This window comes from Procambarus clarkii, chromosome 14 (genome assembly GCF_040958095.1).
Source record: "Procambarus clarkii isolate CNS0578487 chromosome 14, FALCON_Pclarkii_2.0, whole genome shotgun sequence".
Taxonomy (NCBI): domain Eukaryota; kingdom Metazoa; phylum Arthropoda; class Malacostraca; order Decapoda; family Cambaridae; genus Procambarus; species Procambarus clarkii.
The window spans coordinates 45,529,835-45,555,916 of NC_091163.1; the positions used below are offsets into that span (position 1 = coordinate 45,529,835).

The following is a 26,082-nucleotide window of genomic DNA, read 5'->3' on the forward strand; positions in this document are numbered from 1 at the left end:
TACATGAGTGACAAAGCCTACCCAGCTTAACCATATTTAACACTACACTGCGCAACGCGCCTTGAGATCTCATAGGTATAGCGCATCATTCATAACTCTCACGGCTACATGGGGTTCACAACAGCTTCCTCAGGGCTCTTGTAAAGAGATGCCATGTATAAGAAAAAATCGTGGGCAATATTCCCGGGTGTGAAGGCCTCAGTACTGAATGAGTAACCAAGGCTATCGCACACAACATGAGCTAACAGCATTGCTGTTCAGATTGTGACCACAGCATCGCCTAAAATGTCCAAATATATATATATCTAGTATTATTTAGCCGCTGTAGACCGTGGCAACAGTCAATCGAAGGAGTTCTAGGCCTACCAGGGACCAGAGCCAGAACCTGGCCCCCTCAAGAGAGGCACGAGGAGTAATGACCTTAAGACACCCCCGTGTAATTGGAAGCAGTCTTTGTCTGCCATCTACCAGCTCAGGCACCCAGAAAGGTAGGAATTCCAAAACAAATTACTGCTGATCAAATAAATTGCAAACCAAAAGCCTAACTAGCAACAGAACTTCCCCAGTCAAAACCAAGGACAACAGTATGACGTCACCACAAACACCAAAACCAAGGACAACAGTATGACGTCACCACAAACACCAAAACCAAGGACAACAGTATGACGTCACCACAAACACCAAAACCAAGGACAACAGTATGACGTCACCACAAACACCAAAACCAAGGACAACAGTATGACGTCACCACAAACACCAAAACCAAGGACAACAGTATGACGTCACCACAAACACCAAAACCAAGGACAACAGTATGACGTCACCACAAACACCGAGCATCCGTCTGCACAACCCCCCCCCCCCCTCCCTGAGAGAGGGATGGAGGGGTCCCAGACTTCCGCACCGGCAACTCTCCCCAGTTCAGAGGCTGAGTATCAAAAATGCTAAAAAAAACGCCAACCGGAGGGAGGGAGGGATGCCGGGGAGCCTCCGGGTCTCACCCAAAAAATGGCTTTTCATTACATTCAACGGTGGTTTTCTGTGGAAAGCCCCTTCAGCTCCCCGGAGCTACCTAACCAAAGAAAAAGAAAAGAGGGACTTACCCGGGAGGCAGTCGTCACTCGCTCATCAACTCAGAGTCGAGACAACTGGCTGCAACCTGCGACCCAAGGATACACATGCCCGAGAAGGGCCAGGAACATTAACAAGATACCGTGCGGCCAGGACCCTGTTCGACCTCCAAAAGCCCTATGCCCGAATGTCAGCCCAGGACATATTCCCAAAACAGCAGCCAAAGTCGCGAACTTACGAACGTCGTGGGCACAGGGAGAGACTGCAGGCTGACTCTACCAAATAATCCTGTGGATGACTTGGGAGACCCGCGCCCTGGAACAGGAATGAAGGGAAACCCGGATCCACCCAAAGAGCGTCCCTTACCACAGAGGCTGTGGCGCGCAGGTAACGACGAAGAACTGCAACCAGACACAAAACATCATGCACCCCCGGCCGAAGCAACCAAGCATCAACAACCCAAGGACCCCTTCGGAAAGCAGCAGACTCATTCTTCGCCAGAAAAGAGGGAGAAGACTGCAAACGAACGAAACAACCACCAGGACCGAAAGAGCAGAAACCCCTTCTCCGGAGGAGAGCATGAAGCTCCCCGATCTGAACCCCAGAGGCCAATGCCAACAAGAAAAGAGCCTTAGAAAAACAGTCCTGAACCGAGGGGGCCACCACAAGTCGAGGAGAAGAGAGAAAAGAGAGCACCCGGTCCAATGACCAGGACGGCTCAGGCGGCGCATGAGCAGGCCGGAGGTGAAAGAACGCCCGAGAAAGCTTGCGGAACGGAGCAAAAGTGACATCCACCCTAGGAGCTGTGTTGTTGATGTAAGGAGGTCCCGTTGATTATTCAGGGAAATTCACGGTACTTAATGCAAGCAAGCAATTGATTAGTTATAGCCTAATTATAAGAATTAGTGCCAGCTGTCCGCGTAGTGACGGTGTTTTATATTAACGTAAATTGTTTTGCTGAAGTAGTTGTGATTGCACACAGTAGTTCCTTGCAACTGTTGCAAGATTAGAGGGGGCAGTAATGCAGGTATACTTTTGTTGTTGCTAAACCGTGTGTAATTACTGTGTGGGATCAGTAATTAACGTGTTGCAGAAGCCGCAACCGTATGTGGGCTGTGCATTTTTGTTATGCATGCCACTGTAAGTGTGACCTATGTAACCTGGGGTTACTTTGTATTCTTTAAGTTGTGTTGAGGACTTAAGGATTCAGTGAGTTAATTAATGGGAATTAACTTTATAAAGGGTTGCACATTACTTGACGAGTGTGAGAGCTGTTAAGGGGAACAGTGCTGAGCTTGTTGAAATATGTTTCCGGTGCAATTAATTGTCCGTGTGACAACTAATTGACCACTCTAGCTAAATATGTAATTAGCATTCTCATCATGAATTCACGTAGTGGTGAGGAACTGTCAGAGTCTGTCAGTATTTGTGTTAACGTAATTTGCTCGAGACTAATTACCTTTCTGGGGTATAGCAATTAGTGGCTTCATCAGGGGTCTTAACATCAGGGGTCTTGATGACTTGGTAAAGCGAGGCCATGGTGCTAGCATAACTCATTATATTAATCATATCCTGTCTGATGACAGTGGATTAAGATGCACTCTTGTTAATTAGTGGAGTAATTAACTCCTCGTCCGTGAATTCACAGTGTTTGATGAGACTTGCTTACGCAGTGCGGAGTGAGACGTATTTATGTATGATTAATTATCAGTCCTGGTGACAGTTAATTAATTGCTCGGGGTTAATTAGGGTATTTAACACTCATTAAAGTAATTTTGACATAGACTGTTGAGAAGCTACCAAGCTAGTGGTAGGCTTAGTTAACATAACTCGATGGGGATTTAATTAGTTGTCCGTTTGACATTAATTAGGAATTACTCACTGAATACTTGCAAGGAGTCAAGTGTGATGTAATGTAAGAGACTTTGAGTTATTGTTAACAAGATGACTTGTGTTAAGAGAGACAAGTGTTGATGATTAACGTAGAAGTACCTTGTTGCTGACTGCTGTGATCAGTCAATTAATGTAATTAATCACATAATCAATTTTGTAATTGATTAAGGCAATTTCTTTTGTTTATCATCTGGTGACAAGAGTAAAGTAACTTGAGGATTACTGAAGTAGTGTCTCAGAATCCCACCTTGCCTGGCTTTGTTTACAGTTTACAGTGCAACTTCTTGCTGGGAGTTGCAAAGAGTGTTCACATTAGGTTGTGATAGGGGGAGTCACTGTTGGACTACCCGCCTAGTTACGTGGGTATCTCGGCTGTAGGGTTGGAGGACCCGTAAGATTGTGATTATAGTATCTGTTCACCATGAAGCCATGACTATATTGATTGCAAGCTTGTGTCATCAGTGGGCATCATTGTTCAGTTAGTTCATGTATCAGCCCGCAGTGTGAAGGGCTGTTGAATAGCTGTGTTGCAAGTGCCACTGGATAGACAATAACGTAACGAATCACTCACTGTGGTGTAAACTAGGCTTGTGAATTATTTTTCTATTTTTTGCTTTGCAATATTGCGTCGTCAGTGGGCACACCTGTGTTCAGGTTAGTTCAGTATGCAGCCGCACAGCAATGGACTGAAGTCATTGCTATTTAGCTGTTTGTTTTAGTGCTACTGGATGGACATTAACGTAACATAAACTTGATGTTGTATTAGTTTAGTCTCTTGTTATTAATAAATTATTTGTTGTTATAGAAACGGTCTTTGATGTCAACCCTTCAACCATTCTTTTCCACCCATGTTCTGCTTTATTACGATTGCTGCAATGTTTTAAATGACAGTTGTTCTTGGGAATTTGAATTCCAATTCATAGCACCACATCAAATACAAATATTTGATTGTGAGAACCCATCGGTTACCCTTTATTGGTTTTAACGTCCTGTTTAACTAGGAGGAATCAGCAGCCTATGTGGACAGGTTTTCACCCTAGTGGTGGAAGCCTGACGGTTTGCTCCCGCTTTTCCTTTTTCTATTTGACTCATGCTTATCTGCCGTGTGCAGTTCTTTAAACTTGAGGTCCACCTCCTAAGGGAGGTAGGCGTAGAAAAAAATCTCACAGCCCTCTCATAAAGTTTCTTAAAATTGGCAATGATTTTCTGGTCCATAGGCTAAAGTAGAGGAGTGGTGTTGGGAGGAAGGAACTTTATTGTAACAAAACTAAATTCCTCCATCAATGAATCCTCCAAGCCTGGAGGATGGGCAGGAGCATTATTGGGGAGAAGCAGGGCCTTGAGTGGCAAACTGTTCTCCTGCAAATATTTTTTGATGGCAGGGCACACCACTTCATTCACCCACTCCGTAAAAAATTGCCTAGTCACCCATGCCTTAGCATTAGCCTTCCACATCACACACATTTTGTGTTTCTGCACATTATATTTTTTGAAAACCCTTGGATTTTCAGAATGATACACAAGCAAGGGTTTAATTTTCAAATCGCCACTAGCATTACCACACAACACTAGAGTAAACCAATCTTTCATAGGCTTGTGTCCAGGCAATGACTTCTCTTCCTTGGTAATGTATGTTTTGTTTGGCAATCTTTTCCAAAATAGCCCAGTCTCGTCACAATTAAACACTTGTTGTGGTAGGTATGCCTCACTCTGCGCAAAATCTTTAAATTCGCCAATGAATCTTTCAACCGCTGGTTTGTCTGAGCTGGCAGCCTCCCCATGCCTAACAACACTATGAATTCCACTTTTTCTAAATTTCTCAAACCATTCCCTGCTTGCATTAAACTCTTTCACTTCTGCATCACTCGTTCCAGGGGTTTTCTTCAAAAGGTCTTCATGCAATTTTCTTGCCTTTTCACAAATGATGGCCTCCCAAACGCTATCGCCCGCTAACTCCTTGTTGTGTATCCAAATTAATAATAACTGTTCGACATCTTCAAGTGTTTGTGTTCTATGTTTTGTGATTATTGATACGCCTTTTGCCACTTTAGCACCCATAATGTCCTTTTTCTTAGCCAGTATGGTGGATATCGTTGACTGGGATTTGTTGTATTGCCTAGCCAATTCAACAACCCGCACAACATCTTCATATTAACGAATGATCTCTTGTTTCTGATCTATGGTCATCCTTACATGGGATCTCATATGTTGAGCCTTACCACTGACTTTGCTGGGACTCATGGCGTGATATATAATAATTACTTTAATGTTCAAAATGCAAAAAATCACCACAAACGCGGAATTTCTTATAGGCGCGATCGTCACTAAGTGGGCAGCTGTAGTAAACTGAGGCAGGTCGGAACGCGTGACCGGGAACCACACGCTCGGTCGACCCGAACGTGTACCAACAAATATCGTTAGTCAACAACACCATCGTATGTCGAGTCGCATTTTTCGATGAAATTTACATCGTAACTCGAAATTATCGTAAGTCGGGGCAATCGTAAGTCGAGGTGCCACTGTATATCCATATCAGCCATAATAGCTCCGGGAAGCCGACAAAGGCTCCCCCAAGAGAAGCACAAAAACAATTAAATTCTTCACAAAGAATTCAGACATGATCATCACTAAGCCACTAAGCAGGAGACACTGGTAAACCAGGAACCACGCGCTCGGTCGACCTATACGTGTATCAACAAACTTGCCAAGCGAGGCAGAGCTTGTATACCGAGTCAAATTTTTATGAAGAAACTGAGCTCATAAGCCGAAATATTAGTAAAGAGGGGCATTCGTCAACCGAGGTTCCACTGTACTGTACAGTGCATCCTCACTCTTAACGAACCTCGCTCTAACGAATTCCCAGCTGGTTTGAAGAAATTGCATTCGGTACTAAATGTTCAGTGGAATATACAAATATTCATCTGTGTTGTTCTACTGATGGTGTTGACCTAGACTGGCACGGCAAGGCGGGCGAGAGAATTGTGTACTGTACACACTCTTCACATCGACCACTTCAATATCCATATCACTAGTAACCTGTACAGTATTAGATCTTTTTCCAGATTCGAGTTATCAATATCATTGGCATGGTCATCTCCAAGCAATATGCCCTGTATTTCAACATCGGAGTGTTTTCTCAACATGGCCGAATGGGGACTGGGAGCTCAATGTGGATGTGTCTGACATGGTTGCTACAGTAAAAAACCAGCGTTGAATGTAATGAAACGCCATTTTCTGGGTGAGTCCCGGAGGCTCCCCGGAGCTATCCATGGCTGATATGGATACCCTAACTATTTTGCATCAGTCGATGTGGGTGTAGTTCAAGGCCTACTGGGGACCACGAGCCAGAACCTGGCCCCTTCAGAGAGGCATGGGGAGCAATGGCCCATAGAAATGCATATGTGATTTGGAGCATTCTATATCTGCCATTGACCGGAACAGGCACCCAGAAAGGTAAGCGCCACAAAACAAACCCCTATTCTGGTTAACAACAAAAATCGACAAATGAGTGGACAGAACTCCCCCAGGAAAACGAACTAACAAGCATGACGTCACACGAGCCGCGCCGCATGTCTGCGTAGCTCCCCCCTCCCGGGGAGGGGGAAGGGGGAGCCCCAGACCCCCGCACCGGCGATCCCCGCCCCAGTTTTGAGGCTGGATATCAAAACCGCGAAAAAAACGCCAACCGGAGGGCGGGAGGGTGCCGGGAAGCCTCCGGGACTCACCCAGAAAATGGCGTTTCATTACATTCAACACTGGTTTTCTGGGGGGAGCCCCTACGGCTCCCTGGAGCTACTTCACCAAAGACTACCTAAGAAAACAAGGGGACATACCCCGGAGGCGGTCGGTGAACCACTCCACAACACGAAGTCGAGACGACAACTCAAGGAACCCTCCGGAACGCAGCAGGCACATCATTCACCAGAAAAAGGGAGAACGGCCGCAGACGAAGAAACCTATGACCACGACCATAGGAGCCCAAAACCACTGCGCCTGAGAAGAGCATGAAGCTCTGCCACATGACCCCCAGAGGCCAATGCCAACATAAAAAGAGAGCCGAGGCAAAGCGAACCTGACCCCAAGGAGCCACAACCACCATGGAGAAGAAAAACAGGAGAGCACCCTGTCCAAAGACAGGACGGCACAGGCAGTACATAAGCAGGCCGGAGGTGAAACAACGCACGAGACAGCCTGCAAAACGGCGCAGAAGGAACATCGATACCGAAAGCTAGCAGCAGAAACCAAGGTGCCAGTCCCAGGAACGGCCCCAAGCTCTTCTACATCCTCCGCAAGCCAATCCTATGACAGCCCCAGGAGGGAAAAGAAAACGCAGGACCAAAACCAAAATGCCACAAGCGTGCAAGTCCACCGCTACAAGTGGAGCCGACAGGGAAGGAACCAACACAAGGAGCCGCCCCACACCAACATCCCGCAGAAGGGCAGGAGCGAAAAGACTCATTAAGAGGAGCAAAATCGCCCCCAGGAAAACAAGTAGCGCCGAGATAGCGCGAAGAGAAGAGATATGCACAAAAGAACAAGAAGGCCAAACACCCAGAAGCTGCCAGGAATAGGACCCACAAGCTCTAGAAAGGACCGGAGGGAAGTAGCAAAACCGTCCTGAACCTTCGAGAACAAAAAGAAGCAAACACAAAGGACGAAGGCACAAAAACCCTGTCGCACCGAGACCAAAAGTCATGCAGAAACCCCAAGAAGAGGGGGACATGACGGAGAAGGCCCGTCTCGGAAAAAAGGGGCGAAGACCGTAGAAAAGCATCCACCGACAGGACGGAAACAACAGGCATAACGGACAAGGAAACCGAGCCCAGGCAGGGGCCGACGCCCACAAAGCACATGCGAAGAGGGGGAACGGAAAAACCCCACACCACAAAACCGCAAGCCCCGCCCAGAGGGGTAGAAATACCCCGGCGGGGACCAACGGGGCCTGAGGCCCCTCACGTGAGCCCCACCCCAGCCCCGGGAACCCCCCCTGCAGGCCCCGGGGCCGAGCTGTCCCCTCAAAGCCCCAGCGTCAAGAAAAACCCCGGGGCAGCCGGGAAAAACACTAAGGAAGGGAGCCCACTTGGCTCTGGAACTTGAACCGAAACCGGAGGATAGGCGAGGGGCGAGATGAAGACCCCAAGCTCATCCCCAGCCAGCACAACGAGGCGAGGACAAACCAGAGAATCCAAGGAACATGGAAAAAACAGGCCCGGCACAGCAAGACCAGCAAGGAGGGAGGGCCCCAGAGGGAGCACGGAAGAGCCGAACATAATGCCACAACCAACCCTGACACGCAGCTGCAGTACCAAAACCGCAGCAAAACGTCACCACACTCCCCGAGGAAGCAATAGAAGATAGATAAATCGTACATGAGTGGCACACAAAGGAACACAGGCAGAAACCGAGCACCCAACTGAGCCACAGGGACGGTAGAAGAAATGTGTGCAGTGTAACAGGTAATCGAAGGAACACATTAGGCAGCCCAACTTGGCCTGACCCCATACACAGCCCCAAGAGCAGAGACGAGAGCGCCCATGAAGCACAGAATCCACTCAATAGGCAAACGACAGGGGAGAGGCGGAACCAAAAAGCCAGAACCCAAACCTGCAAGCACAAGGAGGCGAGCACAAAACACCCTCGACACAGGAAAACGTACCACCGAACAAGCACCCCCACCGCTGCACTGCGGAACAAGGTGGAGGCGGGGCCCCGAACTCAAGCAAGGTTAGACAAGCATAGGAGAGGGGCAGGAGTACAGGCAGGAGCCGCCTCGGAAGGGACATCAGACACCCGTGAACCGAGGAAGGAATCAGGTGGAGAGAACAAGAGCTGCCCAGTATGGGCTAATAGCCCTGCAGTAGGCACCTCGGGTGGTATGGTCCACGTTCTCAAGGACGTATGTACACCCATTCCTACTTCCTAAAACAAAAACAGCATCAGGACGAAGGAGATGCCAAACCGCACCAACTCACCTGCAGAACATAGGCGCTGAAGGGCCATGACTCAAGATTTCGAGTCCATAGCCGCCAGAGGCGGCCAGGGCGCGCATGCTGGAGAGGAGGGGAGCAGCGAAGGAGGCTCCCCACCCTAGAACGCAGGGAAAAACCACATGACTTCCCCACAGCGGCACCCCAGAACACCCCCCAAGCAACAGGGCACGGATTGGATTAAGAAAAGAGCGAGAGGTGAAGAACCCCGAGAGAAAATGGATGCAGAACACATGTGCACACCGCCCGGAACCAAAACTAACTCCCACGGCGCATGCGCAGGACGCGAAAAAAAAAAAGTAGCCCAACAAGGCGAGAAGTAGCCCAACCAGTCGAGAAGTAGCCCAACAAGGCGAGAAGTAGCCCAACTGGCAACAGTAGCCCAACAAGGCGAGAAGTAGCCCAACTGGCGACAAGCAGCCCAAACTGCAACAAGGAGCCCAAATGGCTACAAGGAGCCCAAAACGGCTACAATGAGCCCAAAACGGCTAAAAGGAGCCCAAAACGGCTACAAGGAGCCCAAACGGCTACAAGGAGCCCAAACGGCTACAAGGAGCCCAACCTGTCCAGAACAGAAGGAACCAGTATGGAGGCAAACTCCAGGACACACAGGAGGCAAGCCGCAAAGGCCAACTGCACCACAGACGAAGAGATGCAGTTAGCTGAAAACCTCCGGAAGACGGAACCGAAGAAACCACAGGGACACGGAACCGAACCCGGGGAGGAGCAGAACCCAAGCCCATATTGTACGCAGAGGGGGGAAAGAAAACCCCACTCCTCGCAACAGTAAGCCCCACTTAGAAGGACGGAAATCCAGGCGGGGCGCAATGGAGCCCAAGGCCCCCAAGGCCGCTCCTCCCCAACCCCAGGAGCCTCTACACCAGGCCCCGGGGCCGAGTCGACCTCCAAAGCCCCGGCCCCACAAGAAAAAGCCGGGGCAGCCGAGAGAGCTGGAAGAGAAGGGGCTCACTGGTCAGACCCCGGAGCATCGGCCGGAGGAACAGACTCGAATGCCTCCGCAGCTACCCCGGATGGGGCAACCCCCGAAACTGCCCAAGTCTCAGAACCTCTAACCCCGCCCCGACCCCGAAGCCTGCAGATGTATAGGGGCCGGAAGCAGGAGGGGAAAAAACAAGGGGGGCGTGGAAGAACCAAGGCTGAAGTGACCAAAACCCCCAAGTCTGGGTCCCTACACAAGCGGGGCAGCATTAGGGCGTCCGGGGAAGCGACAAACCTGAGCGCGTTGCAACATCCTACCCAGCAACGTGCAAGCTGCCTGCACCCATGAGAATTCATCAGCAGACTGGGTGAATCGAGTCACGAACAAGCAACAAAGCTCGCAGGACTCAGGGTCGAATGTGTCACCGACCCAACAGGCAGCATGATGGAGGCAAAAACAAGGAGAGTCACCCTGAGACAAAGGGACAGAGCAACCCTCAACTCGCACAAAGCGAGAGGGGACCCAAGGGTCTCCACTATCGGACCCGAGAGCCCCCGCGGGGTTTCCCAGGGCCCCTAGACTGGGTCTGCTAAGGGTTATCCCAGGCAGGAGGCAGGACACTGCTAACCGGTGCCCCAAACTACCAAGCAAACTGATAAAGCTGAACCCACGGGACGTGTCCACCCATGAGGGCGAAGCAGGGGGTGCCACCACACAAACGAACCTAATATAAGGGGGGGGGAACACAAGGCAGACCCCCCTACCAGGCAAAAACAAATATAAAAGAAAAACCACACAAGCGGACAACGTACCCAGAGGGAACAGAGCCGGCCGCTGTCATAGGTGAAAACTAGCTACGCAGTACCCTGCGCCCCACCAGTGCTATAACTACCACTTACCCCAAGGTAAACAAGGGAGTAAAACCCCCAAACACTCGGGGCGGCCAAACGCCAAGCAGCAAAAAGCCAACAGAGGTAGACCCAAGGTGACTTGTGGAAGGCAACCCCAAGCCCCAAGGGTGGTACTTACAGGGCACTCAGGGAGGGTGACCCTAAGCACATGCAGCCCGAGTACCTGAGAATACTACTCCCAGCTCACACGACCACCGTAAGAGCAGCACTGAAAACAAGTCACAGCACTGAGACAAGACCGGAGCTGGAGCCACACAACCGTGCATTATCCCATCAGCCGAGGAACTGGGGCGGGGATCGCCGGCGCGGGGATCGCCGGCGTGGGGGTCTGGGGCTCCCCCTTCCCCCTCCCGGGAAGGGGGGAAGCTGCGCAGACATGCGGCGCAGCTCATGTGACGTCATGCTTGTTAGTTCGTTTTCCTGGGGGAGTTCTGTCCACTCGTTTGTCGATTTTTGTTGTTAACCAGAATAGGGGTTTGTTTTGTGGCGCTTACCTTTCTGGGTGCCTGTCCCGGTCGATGGCAGATATAGAATGCTCCAAATCACATGTGCATTTCTATGGGCCATTGCTCCTCGTGCCTCTCTGAGGGGCCAGGTTCTGGCTCGTGGTCCCAAGTAGGCCTAGAACTCCACCCACATCGACTGATGCAAAATAGTTAGGGTATCCATATCAGCCATGGATAGCTCCGGGGAGCCGTAGGGGCTCCCGCCAGAAAATGAGTCTGCCCACGGCTGTGGGGCATGCTTGGAATTTTTTTCAAACTGGTGGATGCTCATTGGAAGCCTCAGGCCTCCATCTTGTACCCAAGTTTTGAATCCTACAATATATCTACGAGTGCATTAAGGGGTTATGCGCACCCCCGATTGAGTGCATTAAGGCACTATGTGCAGTTCAGAGGGTTAATACACTCAACATAACTAGTTAATATCACCATGATTAATACACTCACCATCACTGGGTGATAACAATAATACACTCACCATCACTGGGTGATAACAATAATACACTCACCATCACTGGGTGATAACAATAATACACTCACCATCACTGGGTGATAACAATAATACACTCACCATCACTGGGTGATAACAATAATACACTCACCATCACTGGGTGATAACAATAATACACTCACCATCACTGGGTGATAACAATAATACACTCACCATCACTGGGTGATAACAATAATACACTCACCATCACTGGGTGATAACAATAATACACTCACCATCACTGGGTGATAACAATAATACACTCACCATCACTGGGTGATAACAATAATACACTCACCATCACTGGGTGATAACAATAATACACTCACCATCACTGGGTGATAACAATAATACTCACCATCACTGGGTGATAACAATAATACACTCACCATCACAGGGTAATGACACCATGATTAATACACTTGCTAGCACTGGTTAATAACACCATGATTAATACACTCACCATCACTGGTTAATGACAATATGATTAATACACTCACCATCACTGGTTAATGACAATATGATTAATACACTCGCCATTACTGGTTAATGACATCAAGATTAATACTCACCATCACTGGTTAATGACACCATGATTAATACACTCACCATCACTGGGTGATAACAATAATACACTCACCATCACTGGGTGATAACAATAATACATTCACCATCACTGGTTAATGACAATATGATTAATACACTCGCCATCACTGGTTAATGACAACACCATGATTAATACACTCACCATCACTGGTTAATGACAACACCATGATTAATACATTCACCATCACTGGTTAATGACAACACCATGATTAATACATTCACCATTACTGGTTAATGACATCAAGATTAATACTCACCATCATTAGTTAATAACATTATAATAAATACACTCACCATCACTAGTTATTGAAAACATAATAAATACAGTCATTATCACTAGTTACTGTAAACATCATGATTAATATGCTCACCATAACTGGTTAATGACATCAACATGACACACACACTCACCTCTTGTACAGTAAGAATAAAATTGTCCTTACCATCATTAATGGGCAGAAGTTGTGTTTGCTATCGTCCTTGGTAGCCGAGCAGAGACTGGAAGCCGTATTACCTATTAGGGGAAATAAAACATTTAAGGTTTCTATAACTAAATTTTCCCATCAAAACATAATAAATGTTTAGAAAAATGTAATAATTTTGTTTATGTATTATGCTAAGAACAGGTTCTATATTGGTACGGAGTACCAGACGCATCAAGAGTAAGTATGGGCCAATAGGCCCTTTGCAGTTACTTCCATTCTTCCCTCTCATTTATCCAATTAGTACCCAATGTTCCGTGTTCTGTCTTGTGTTGGTCAAAAGTTTGTTCACCTCATACAAAACTGTTGCAACATATCACCTCACCCAAATGCGAGTATATAAGACAAGCTGTTTAATTAGGCATGTATTATGTTTCAGATCCTCATTTTTACCGTACCTGAGTACCTGAAATTTATCATTGTTAAACATCATGTTATTTTCTGCTGCTCAATCGAAAACTTTGTTGACATCTGCTTGTAGTTTTTCAATGTCTTCAGCAGAGGTAATTTTCATGCTGATTTTTGTGTCATCTGCAAAGGACGACACGAAGCTGTGACGTGTATTTTTGTCTATATCAGATATGAGAATAAGGAACAGTAGCAGTGCAAGGACTGTACCTTGAGGTACAGAGCTTTTAACATCGCTTGGACTCGATTTTATCTGATTGACTGTTACTCTTTGTGTTCTGTTCGACAGGAAATTGAGTATCCAGCGTCCTACTTTTCCAGTTATTCTCATTGTTTAGAGACTTCTTTTAACAATATAAGAAGAGAAAATAATTGTTTGGAAAGAATTTATTTTCTGTGCACCAAGGGGTTGTCATATTTTAATGCAGAACAGTACAGTGGTTAAACAAAACATGCTGTTTGATTAGACCATTTCAGCAGCCCATTATCCATTACAGTAATTTTCCTTGTATTCCCAGCTCAGCAAGCTGTTCTAGCATGATTTCCCTGTTTGCTGTATCAAAAGCTGCTGCTAGGTTGATGAAGACGGCTTGAGGGGAAGCTTCAATATGAGCGAAGTAGTCAGGAAAACAGTGTTGTGTACTGAGCCCAGGCATAAATCCAAACAGTTGGGGAGACAGGTGCCCCTGTATACGATACGTGAGTCTGTTAAGGACAATGTGTTCAAGCACTTTACAAACACACGATGTTAGAGATATGGGCCTATAATTATCTGAGTGTGGTTTGGGGATATGAACAATAACACTCTTTGTCCAAGCATCAGGTAATACTCCTTCACTTAACCCTTAAGCTGCACAACACGTCATATGACTTTTGAGTAACTTACGCAAAAGTGCGCATCACGTCACATGACGTAATGAAGTACCGCGCAAGATTTGAATAGCCAGTGGGGGTAGTGGGGGCTCCCCATACGCTGCCTAGGGGCTATAGTAAACAGCCGCCATTTTGAAAAAATCTAGCTCCGCCACCAACGCGTGGAAAGCCTCAGTTACCTAGCAGTCACCATGGCGAGCGCACGGCCAAACGCCTCCCGGGCACACACCACTCAATCACTTACTCAAGAGTTAAGTGAATTATAACTAGTGAATTATTTTCTGATGGTGAGGAATGTGATATTGATAACTCTGACATTGATAAGCACTACACACAATTGACCGATGATAGTAGCACATTGTGAATTTGAGAATACAGCCTCTTCCCATTGCGGGGCCTACACGCTTACCAGTGCCACCTCGCCCAGTGTCTACTCCAATTCATGCACGACCACACAGTTCTTGTACTTATTTAGAGTATGAGAATATTTTGGGCGACGAGTCAGAGGAAGGTGACTCTTTTTCTGCTTTTAATGAGGTGGATTCAGAACATAGTGTTACCATGCCTGTCGCTAGTGCCAGTGGTGTTACCAAGCGAGATTTTGTCGCGTCAGCAGCGTCTCGCCCAGCCAAGCGCCGCCGCAGGGCACCACATGAGGAACCAAGACCCTCATGTTCACGTGATATTACCTCATGTTCACATAGCACCCGTACTTTGCATAGACAGGCTTCAGCTCCTGGTACATGGTGTGCAACGATTCTTCGCCGTCATGCCGGTGTTTCGTCTCGCAGGACACAAGGTGTACTTGTGTGGAGTGATGGTATTACAAACCTTTTCCCTGATACTGGTGAGGACGTGTGTGAAATAGACTATTTTACAGCATTTAATGATGAGACGCTCATGGAATATATTGTACACCAAACGAACCTTCATGCAGCTCATCTCATTGGAAAAATATAACAGAATTTTCACGATTACAGCATTGGAAAAACACCACTGTAGGTGAAATGTATTTATTTTTGGCACTATGTATGTTGATGAAACATTGTGTAAAACATATTATCTCAGATTATTGGAGCAAAGACCAGACTGTTCCAACACCTTAGTTCGGGAAATATATGTCCCAAGACAGGTTTCAGATACTCCTCAGGTGTCTTCATTTTGCAAGTAATGAAGACCAGACAGAGATTGATAGACTTTGGAGAGTCAGGCATATTATGAATGAAGTGATTGGAAAGTACAGATATTTCAACGTACCAGCACAGAAGCTGGTGACTGACGAATCCCTTGTGCTTTTCAAAGGACGTGTTGCGTTCAAGCAGTATATTCCCTCCAATCACAAAAGATTTGGATTGAAATTCGTTGTTCTTTGTGACTGTGAAACAGGATACGTGTTTACATGATTCTGTATTCTATTAGCAATGTAGACATTCCCGGTAACGACCAACATGGTTTCTCAGGTAGTGTGGTAAAGTCACTGATGGCACCATGGATGAACAAGGGCCACATTTTATACACAGATAACTACTATACAAGTCCCTTACTAGCTAGGTTCTTGATTGAAAATAGAACTGGAGTGTGTGGCACAGTAAAGCCAAGAAGACGAGAAATGCCAGTGTTTGACAGTAATCTTGAAGTTGGTGACTGCCAGCTAAGAAAAAGTGATCAAATACTCTCAGTTAGGTGGAAAGATGAGAGAAGTGAACTTGCTGACAACCGTTCATGATGGTACAATGGTGAACAGTGGCAAGGTGAACCGAGTAACAAAACAACCAGTATATAAGCCAGATTGTCTTCTTGACTATAATATCAACATGCGTTTGGTTGATAAACTTGACATGATGGTGGGTGCTGTCGAGTGTGTTAGGAAAACATTGAAGTGGATGAGAAAAGTGTTTTTCCATCTGGTTGACGTAAGCATGCTGAACAGCTACAATATGTATCTGGTGAAAACTGGACATAAACCAAGTTTCCGTTCGTTTGGTTTTACACTTGTGACAAAGTTACTAACAAAGTTTGGCAAAGAAATTCCTGGCATACAAAGACCCCATCATGAACCCAGTGTTGCAACATGCTGCTACACCCAGGCTCACTTACACGGAGGCCTTTTAACCACACAGACTAAAACATTTGCCACCAGCTGGAAAGCGTGCAATAGGCCAACGTGATTGCATAGTTTGTAGAACAACAACAACAAAAAAAAGAGAGACCACAGAAACGTAAACTAGTGCAAATATGGTGTGAAGTGTGTGCAGTCCCGTTGTGCGCTGTCAACTGCTTCAACGACTACCACTATCTCCAAGACTTCTAAATGTGCAATGATGTTGCAAAAACCTGTAAATAGTGAGTTGATGTGTGTAAATATAATAATGAAAAATGTGAATACATACATGGCGTAATTGAAAACATTTGTGTGTGCATTATTGTGACACTATTAATCAGGTGTATACTTAATGTATGCAAGTTGCATTATAATTCAACATCAAGTAATATTATATGCAACACAATAAGTGAAAAAGTAGAGTTGAGTATAGTCTTTACTTAGCCAGGTCTCTGTTAAAATAATAAATGATAGTTTAGTACCTAATGCTGTGAGTAGTGCATTTATATCATCAAATTTTTTACCAAGTGATCTGACATTTTGGTTGAAAACTGATAGGCAAGTGTTATTTTGGAGTTTTTTTTTTTTTTTTGTGCAAAGTTTGGTGTGTAATAGGTGCAGTAGTGATGATCAATATGATGGTTATTGTAGATGTGTGAGAGCAGATTTAGTTGAGGATCAATATCAGCTTGCATGTAGATGCAATGGAGTCAAGATACAATAAGGCAAGCAATTACACAACAGTAAAATACTATATCTGCTGTAAATATAAAATAACTATAACAAAAACACACACAAAAAAGTCAAATAAAGATCACTGTAGTTAGACAAGAAGGATACACAAGTAAAAACAAAAATCAATAAAGATTGACAAGAATAATGTTCAATAAGAATATGGAATTAATGAAGACAAAAAATTACAAGGTTAATCTTAATTAATTAATACTGACTTAAATAATCATAAAGTAATATAATTTTAATGATAATTAACTATAATTAGCTTAGTTATGATCCTATAATTAATATTTTTTTTTTTTTTTTTTTGAGATATATAGAAGAGTTGTTACATTCTTGTAGAGCCACTAGTACGCGTAGCGTTTCGGGCAAGTCCTTAATCCTATGGTCCCTGGAATACGATCCCCTGCCGCGAAGAATCGTTTTTTCATCCAAGTACACATTTTACTGTTGCGTTAAACAGAGGCTACAGTTAAGGAATTGCGCCCAGTAAATCCTCCCCGGCCAGGATACGAACCCATGACATAGCGCTCGCGGAACGCCAGGCGAGTGTCTTACCACTACACCACGGAGACTGCTCACTTAAGAAAAATATGACCTATATTAATTAAATCCAATAAGTGAACAATATAAATCAAAATACCATTAAATTTAAAGATAACAGAGTAAGATAATACATTTGAGTAAGATTTTACTAAGATACTGAGGTAGATGCTTACATAAGTACATGGAGACTTTACTGAGAAGTTAGGAACTTTTATGGATGAGAGAGCATTATTTAACCAATAGAGTGAAAGACAGCACCTTGGACAAGGTTAGGCCAGGTTAGGCTCAGACACTCATGAGATATTTTCAGTATTGACATTGGAAAGATTCTGGTTTTCAGATATGCCACAGTCATTAAAGGTCAGTAGTTGTTGATCACACTTTATTTCATATCTTCTTCCTGCTCTTTCCTTTTTACAATGATCGTTCCATTCCTAGTGTAGCACTGCTTAATAACATCTGGGTTTTGTTGGTGAATTTGACGCAGTCTGTAGAGGAGGGATCCATGCTGCTTGGTAAGGCACTCATTTATATAGAGGATGGTTTTTTGCTTTGCAGCTGTTTGCATGAGGTCATACTTAGCAGCCTGATTTGCAAGTTTGATGAGCATTCACGTAATGCTGTGGGGACTGTTTTAATCTTTTCTGACAGCCGATTTGATATCAACGTAGACTTTGATCTTTAAAATAATTAAGGGCGTGGGCTACATTACAGCAGTTCTCACCTTGTAGTTCCTCTGGTAGATCCGCAGAGCTAATGCTCAGAGAGTCGTGAAGTTGTTGTTGTTCTAAGGCGTCTTCAGAAGCCGCCTGGTGCATCTGGAGATTTATTTATTTTTCCAGCTTTTGAAGGATGTCGCTTTATCCTGGTTGCATTTCTCTGGTCATAATCTTATTTATTTGCTCCATTGTGTCACTTGTGAATTGCTTGATTGTTGGTCATCGAAGATTAAAGGAGGCGGACATAGTTTGTTGTTGATGGGAGACCGTGGCTTGGAGGGCCGCAATTGCTTCCGAGGAAACTAGATTGAAACTACACAATCTACACTAGATTGTGTAGTTTCTTCAGCCATTTGTTGTCCCGCAATGGTTTGAAATTTATACAGGGAGGCATAGATTGAGTGAATTCCACAGCTTGAGTTTTGAGTTGAGTCGTTGGCAGCAGCTGGGAGAGAGGGTTGGTAACGCCAGGTGCTGTATTTACCAACACTGGCGATGATCCCAGTGTTGCCGTTGTTTCATTTGGGTCTCTTGGTAACAAGTTGAATGGGCGAGAGGCACCTCTACCTTGCTTGTTGCCAGGTTTGGACATGTTTACGGTGGTAGATACTTGGTAATGTTTACTGAGGTAGATACGTGGAGGTGGGTTAAGCATATAGTGTACGCCTGGCAGTAGGGTCATACATAAACAGGCACAATGAAAATTGGTTATTTATGGTTGATTACTGTTGAAGTTTCCTGTGAGTTATGGCATATTAAGTCTCCATGCACTTATCTCTTGCTAGACAGCAGTTAGGCAATGTAGTGTTGGGTGGAGACAAAATTAACCCGAATTTTCTGCCACAGTGTCAGTGTCTCCTGCCTGCATTCCCACATAGTTATCTGGAAGAGGAAAGAATACAACCCTCTTCCCCACCCTTTCCTTTGAAGAAATAGAGGTATGAAGAAATCCCAGAACTGGTTGATATCTGGATGATGGGGTTCTGGGAGTTCTTTTACTCCCCAAGCCCGGCCCGAGGCCTGGCTTGACTTGTGAGAGTTTGGTCCGCTAGGCTGTTGCTTGCAGCGACCCGCAGGCCCACATATCCACCACAGTCCAGTTGGTTCGGCACTCCTTGGAGAAAATTATCTAGTTTTCTCTTGAAGGTGTCCGCAGTTGTTCCAGCAATATTTCTTAAGCTCACGGGAGGATGTTGAACAACCGTGGACCTCTGATGTTTATACAGTGTTCTCTGATTGTGCCTATGGCACCCCTGCTCTTCACTGGTTCTATTCTGCATTTTCTTCCAAAATGAAGAATCTTCATTTTGAATCAAAATGAAAATCTTCCAAAAACTGAAGACAAAACTCACAAGAAAAACACAGAAACCACAATGGTACCCTAGCACCAGGCCAGGAACCACAATAGGACCCCAGCACCGGGCCAGGCACCACGATGGGACCCCAACACCGGGCCAGGCACCATGATAGGACCCCAGCACTTGGCCAGGCACCATGATGGGACCCCAGCACCGGGCCAGGCACCTGAGCCAGGCCATCCACCCAAAATGGGATGAGACACAAACTCCAGAAACCTGCTGTGAGCCATACCCAATTGTCTGAGTGTCAAACAAGAAAGCCCCTGAACCCCAGGATGCACTACACAAAATATCTTTGGATGGTTGACAGTATATGGATAGTCACCAGTAACTGGACAATTGCCAGTGACCAGTCACCAATGTCTGGTTACTAGCATCTGGATGGTCACCAATATCTGGATGGTCACCAATATCTGGATGGTCACCAGTATCTGGATGGTCACCAATATCTGGATGGTCACCATTATCTAGAGGGTCACCATTATCTAGAGGGTCACCATTATCTAGAGGGTCACCATTATCTAGAGGGTCACCATTATCTAGAGGGTCACCATTATCTAGAGGGTCACCAGTATCTAGAGGCTCACAGTATCTAGAGGGTCACAGTATCTAGAGGGTCACCAGTATCTAGAGGGTCACAGTATCTAGAGGGTCACAGTATCTAGAGGGTCACCAGTATCTAGAGGGTCACAGTATCTAGAGGGTCACCAGTATCTAGAGGGTCACAGTATCTAGAGGGTCACAGTATCTAGAGGGTCACCAGTATCTAGAGGGTCACCAGTATCTAGAGGGTCACAGTATCTAGAGGGGTCGTCAGTATCTGGACAGTTACCAGAAACTGAACAGCTGCCAGTATTTGAAAGATTGCCACAATTTGGACAGTCACCAGTCAATTGTCACCAGACAATTACCATATCTGAACAGGTCCCAGTATCCGGACAGTTGCCATATCTGGACAGGTGCTAGCATCTGAAAGGTTACCATTATCTGCACAGTCACCAGTAACCAGACAGTTGCCAGTAACTGGATATCTGCCATTAACCAGGCAGTTTCCAGTAACTGGATGGTTGCCACTATCAGGACTGTTACCAGTAACTAGATGGTCACCAATATCCAGATGGTTTCTAGTACCTGAATGGCCATCCATATCCAGACGGTTTCCAGTACCTGATTGGCCACCAATATCCAGATGGTTTCTAGTACCTGAATGGCCACCAATATCCAGACAGTTACCACTACCCAGCCGCCAGCATCTGGACGATCGCCAGTATTTGGATGGTCACCAATATCTGGAAGGTCATCAGTATTTGGACATTTGTCTGTATCTTTCTCGGTTAATCAGCAGAGGCAGTACCTCACTTTCCAGGTCGATGATTAGAGCAATATAGTCCAAACACTAACAATTCGATAAGTCAATGTCCAAGCCCCAATAATTCCATAGGCCTATGTCCATACGCCAACACTTGCATAGGCCTATGTATGACAATGGTGGAGCATACAGCACTCAAGTACTTATGGTGGATGATGAGAGTGCGAAGAACAAGGACCTAGATTCACGAAGCTCCATGTATTTCTTCGTAAGTAGGTTTGCTACGAAGGTTCCCAAGTGCCGGCTAAGAACGCGCCAAAGGGCGATTCAGAGAAGTAAACTTATGAAGATTTCTAAGTACTGTAGTTCACTTAGGTCTTGCTAGATGTCACTACGCTTTTAGTTTGGCCAATCCGAGAGAAGGTAACATTTTTCATCTTACAGCTGTAGCCAATCACGACGCTGCCATATCAGAGCTTATCCGTGACCACTTGCGACATATTTACGTCAAATTTCCTTATAAAATTAGTATATTTCAAAGTAAAACAATGTTTTTTCAACTTGTACAGTCAGCAACGACATTGTGGTATACAAATATGTTACATTTTTTGTTTACCTACGTAATTCTAAGAGATAGTGTATAGCTCCCCTTGTCGCTCCCGAGACTTGAGAAGCGATGGTATCTATTTATGTATATATTTACCTAAATTTACCCAAGGGCCACTAATTATCTAGTGGCCTTGACGAAGACAAAAAGCCGGGGGCTTGTTAAGTCCCGCCAATTGTCCTAATGATATTTTCTAGCTGGATTTTGGCATGTACGGCTTCAGCGGGTAGGCGGTTCCATGGATTTTAACCATTTGGGTAAAAAAACATGTTTTCAGTCTTACTTGAGAGGACATACTCTCCAACACTATATCTGTGATTGCCTTGTTACAGTATCAGTGACTTCATACTAGATGATATGAGGCACTTTGAGCTCTGTAATTACTTCATACACTCAGGAATATTGGAAGATATTCTTGTGCTGTACCCAGATTTTGTCAGTGGGAGCTAATAGATCAGCCTTAAGTATTTTGTTTTCTCCTGATTCCATGTATGACTGGCCGTCCTGTGAGGTGAGGATGTTGGATGAGCTTGTAGCTGGTTTTTTATCTAGACTATTTATTTATTATTATTAATTATTATTTATTAATATATATATACAAGAAGGTACAGTGGGATTATGAGGATACATAGCACAGTGATTACATTCTTGTAAAGCCACTAGTACGTGCAGCGTTTCGGGCAGGTCCTTAATCTAACAGAGAAAATTTTAAGTAGTAAATACTAGCAAAATTTATAAAAATGATAACAGGTAATGTACATGGTAAGAAAACAAAGAAAAAAAGATGAGAGAAATTAGAAGGTATATTAAAGCACATAGGTAGCTCAGATTGATTGCATTGACAGCTTGAATGATAGTTTAACAAAAATTACAAGGCACAATGCACCATATTGCTAACACTGAAAAGAAGACAGCAATGATCACAAAGGTAAAATTGTTTGGATTAAGTACATAAAGATTGGGAGATTGGGTAACACTAGATACAGACCAAATTTAAAGCAGTGTAGGAAACTATGAAGATGAAATTAGGTACTTTTTGGTTTGGTTTTTGAATGAGGCAAAAGTTTGACAGCTTTTCAATTCATTAGGGAGTGAGTTCCATAGACTAAGTCCCTTTATTTGCATAAGTGTGCTTACACAGATTAGGTTTGACTCTGGGAATATCAAGGAGATATTTATTTCTGGTGTGGTGATAATGGGTCCTATTACATGTCCAGGGAGAGTTTCAGAGAATGGACTATATGGTCCTTCATACAGAATAGGGAAGCAGCACATTGCTGTGTATGCCTAAGCATGTTAAAAAAAATACATTGTTTGAGAGGAGTCTTGTAGAAACTAGTAAGAGAACTGTAGTTATAATATAATGTTTCCATGATTCAGTGCTTACCTCTTGTGAAAATCGTGAAGTTATTGTTTAGTCAGAGCTGATTTGTTTTTTGTATTGAGGCAGGTATTTTCTCCCCTGATTCCATGTATGACTAACCATCCTGTGAGATGGGAGTATTAGATGAACTTATAGCTAGTTTTTTATCTACACTGTGTAATCTTCCATATAGAATAGGGTAGCAGCACATTGCTATGTATACCTAAGCTTCTTAATACAAAAACATCAGTAATAAAGATTTTAAATTATAGTTTGTGTTATTACCAATATTATCCTTATTAAATCATGTTAACCATGGATCATTAAGATCTCATGTTGATATGTAATACAGTAGTCATATTTCTTTTGAATCATTCATTAAATTGTGCATTATGTCTCAATATTTCACTTCTTTGGATATACTGTACTGTACAGTACAAAAAGATAGAATAAAAATAACCAGTAATATTTCTTTCATTATATTTTTTATTTAAATAACTGCTTAAATATTTTTACAGCTGACAGGATTTGTTTCTCACAGGTGCATTATTTGTTAAAAAATTAGGTTTATTGCTACACACAATGGTGCTACATAGCCTTCCCAGCTTGGTGCCTTCTTTTGATAATTACTTACTGATTGTTACACAGCCAAATTGTGTAACAGGAAGAGGTCTTGGACACAAATTTGTTCCATGCTAAATGTAGAGGAATCAGCTGCATTCCTCAAATAAAATAGGCTGCCTCAACTTATAAGATAAATAAAATAAGCATTCCTCAAATAAGTAGCTGCCTCACCTCACTTCCTTAATGCTACATAGCCTTCCCGGCATGGTGCGTTCTTTTAATAATTACTGGTTCCACACAGCCAAATTGTGTAACAGGAAGAGGAACCCTACTTCCCTCTCTCTTTTTTTAATAGTCCATATAGTCATAATTATAGGTTTAATTATTCAATGAGAAAAGTTTTTGAAGTTTTTACCCTAACCTAACATCTTTGTGCAGGATATTTTTCTTTTGTCTCACCCAGATTTAATTTCAAAATAAAACCAAACAAAATAAATTAAATGTGTGTATGTATAGCTAAGGTACACCCTTACTGATTACTAGGTGAACAGGGGCATTTGGTGATAGTAAATGCTCCCATCAGGCGGGGCTCATAACCTTCTCTCATATTTCATGTTCACCAGTGTTTATTTACTTAATAACTACTGGTATAATATCTTGTTATTATAAAACTAATTCTCCTATCATAAAAGACATATTTACTTCAAGTTTCAAGCAGAGAATGCATATATAGCTAACACGAAGAACTCCTCTTCACGAGATTCGCCAACTAATAATCTTTTGTTTATCTTAAAATCGATCCCAGTGTTATGTAGTAGAGAAAAATTTAGTTATATCCAGTTACGAGTGGTCGACAGTACACTTAGATGACGGACCAAAGTTACGAAGGTTTTTCTTCTTAGTGTAGCTACCTGAATACCGACGTAGTCGCTACAAGCGGTCCGTCTAATTACCACAAGCTTCAGAAAGCTTATGTTAGTAATGAATAATATGATATATTTACTCATTATAATGTTGGTGCTGAATGTACAACACGAGAAAACATAATTTAAATCTGAAAAAGTATATTTTTATTAAGAAATTAGACGAAAATAAAGAGCTGGTAACGCCAAATAAAGTCGACGATCAAAGCGTCGGTTAGGTTAGGTTAGGTTAGTTTATGTTTGGTTAGGTTTGGTTTGGTTAAGTTAGGTTAGGTTAGGTTAGTTTAGGTTAGGTCTGCCTAACCTAACATATCATATTTATTCATTACTAACGTATTGCCAGGAAGCTTTCTGAAGCTTGTGTAGCTTGTGGTAATTAGACAGACCCGCCACGAAGGCGCTAAGAATAATAATAATAATAATAATAATAATAATAATAATAATAATAATAATAATAATAATAATAATTTTTATTTAGGTAAAGGTACATACATAAAGAGATTTTACAAAGTTTGTTGGCTTTATAGATAGAGCTAGTACATACAATGCCTAAAGCCACTAAGAAGAAAAACATTCGTAGCTAAGAAGAAAAACATTGGTAGCTAAGAAGAAAAACATTGGTAAGTACCTTGGTGAATGTGGCCCAAGGTGGTCAGGTGGAGCCAGTGACTCCTTTCTTCAACAGTTTTGTCTCTTCCTCGTGGTATATCCTCAATGTCTTCAGTGGTGTGCCCTCACCACACACTTACACTGCCACAACTGTCTTGTGAGTATTGTGGGAGGGACAATTTGGCGGGTATTTTGGACACAGGAGACCGTCTTTAAGATAGGCGAGGAGCGTCAGTGTTATCTCACGGGTCGTGTACACGTCCAATAGTGGAACCTTTGTTGTGATGACGTCACTCGCTCGCTTCCCCGCCACCTTCCTTCTTCCATTTTCTTTGGTTACTGATCTTTGCCCACACTTATGTCTAATGTTGGGTTTTATTTAGTTATTATTTACCGGTATGTATTGATTTATATTTATTTATTTATATTGAAGAAGGTAGAGTGGGTTGTGAAAGCACAACATTGGTGATTGAGTGTTACATTCTTGGTAAAGCCCCAGCACGCACAGGGTCTCAAGCACGGCCTTAAGCAAACCAATAAATGTAATAATACCTCCATTGTAACAACATTTGAACTCTACATAAAAACTTCATTATTAATTGATAGGATAAATTATACTGAGAAAGTTGCATTTCTTTAGTAATAAAGTTAGTTTAGTTCATTTATTATGCACCTCATACCCATTCATCGGCTGGTAGTAGAATGGGTTACAGAGGAACATAATGGGTTCAGGGACTGAACCCCACAATTCACTTAGCTAAGCAAGTTACAATCTTGATTATCTAGTTACAAAATTCAATGCACATCGTTACATCGACAATGGGCTCGAGACTGACACAAGTAAATAAATAAATAAATAAATGTTTATTTAGGTAAGGTACATACATACAAGAAATTTTTACAAAGATTGGTTGACTTATTGGTAGAGCTAGTACATACAATGCCTAAAGCCACTATTACGCAAAGCGTTTCGGGCATGAAAAACTTAAATGACAAGCTTAATACTAATTGAGCATAAAGAGTAGAATGAAAACATAGCTGAAAAAGCATCACAAATACAATTATGTCGACAAACAGCGCTCTT

General features: G+C 43.9%; 1 protein-coding gene across 1 annotated transcript in view; it reads right to left on the reverse strand.

The window, feature by feature from the left end:
- The window catches only part of LOC123751928 (E3 ubiquitin-protein ligase RNF168-like), a 66,357-nt gene extending 41,023 nt beyond the window's left edge, over positions 1 to 25,334 (reverse strand). The window contains exons 1-2 of the mRNA XM_069324576.1: positions 25,018 to 25,334; positions 12,845 to 12,915 (exon numbers count right to left, since the gene is read on the reverse strand). Coding sequence (XP_069180677.1) covers positions 12,845 to 12,850 — 6 coding nt within the window. The 5' untranslated portion in view covers positions 12,851 to 12,915; positions 25,018 to 25,334. The remainder of the gene's footprint in view (positions 1 to 12,844; positions 12,916 to 25,017) is intronic.
- Between the last annotated feature and the right edge of the window lie 748 nt (positions 25,335 to 26,082).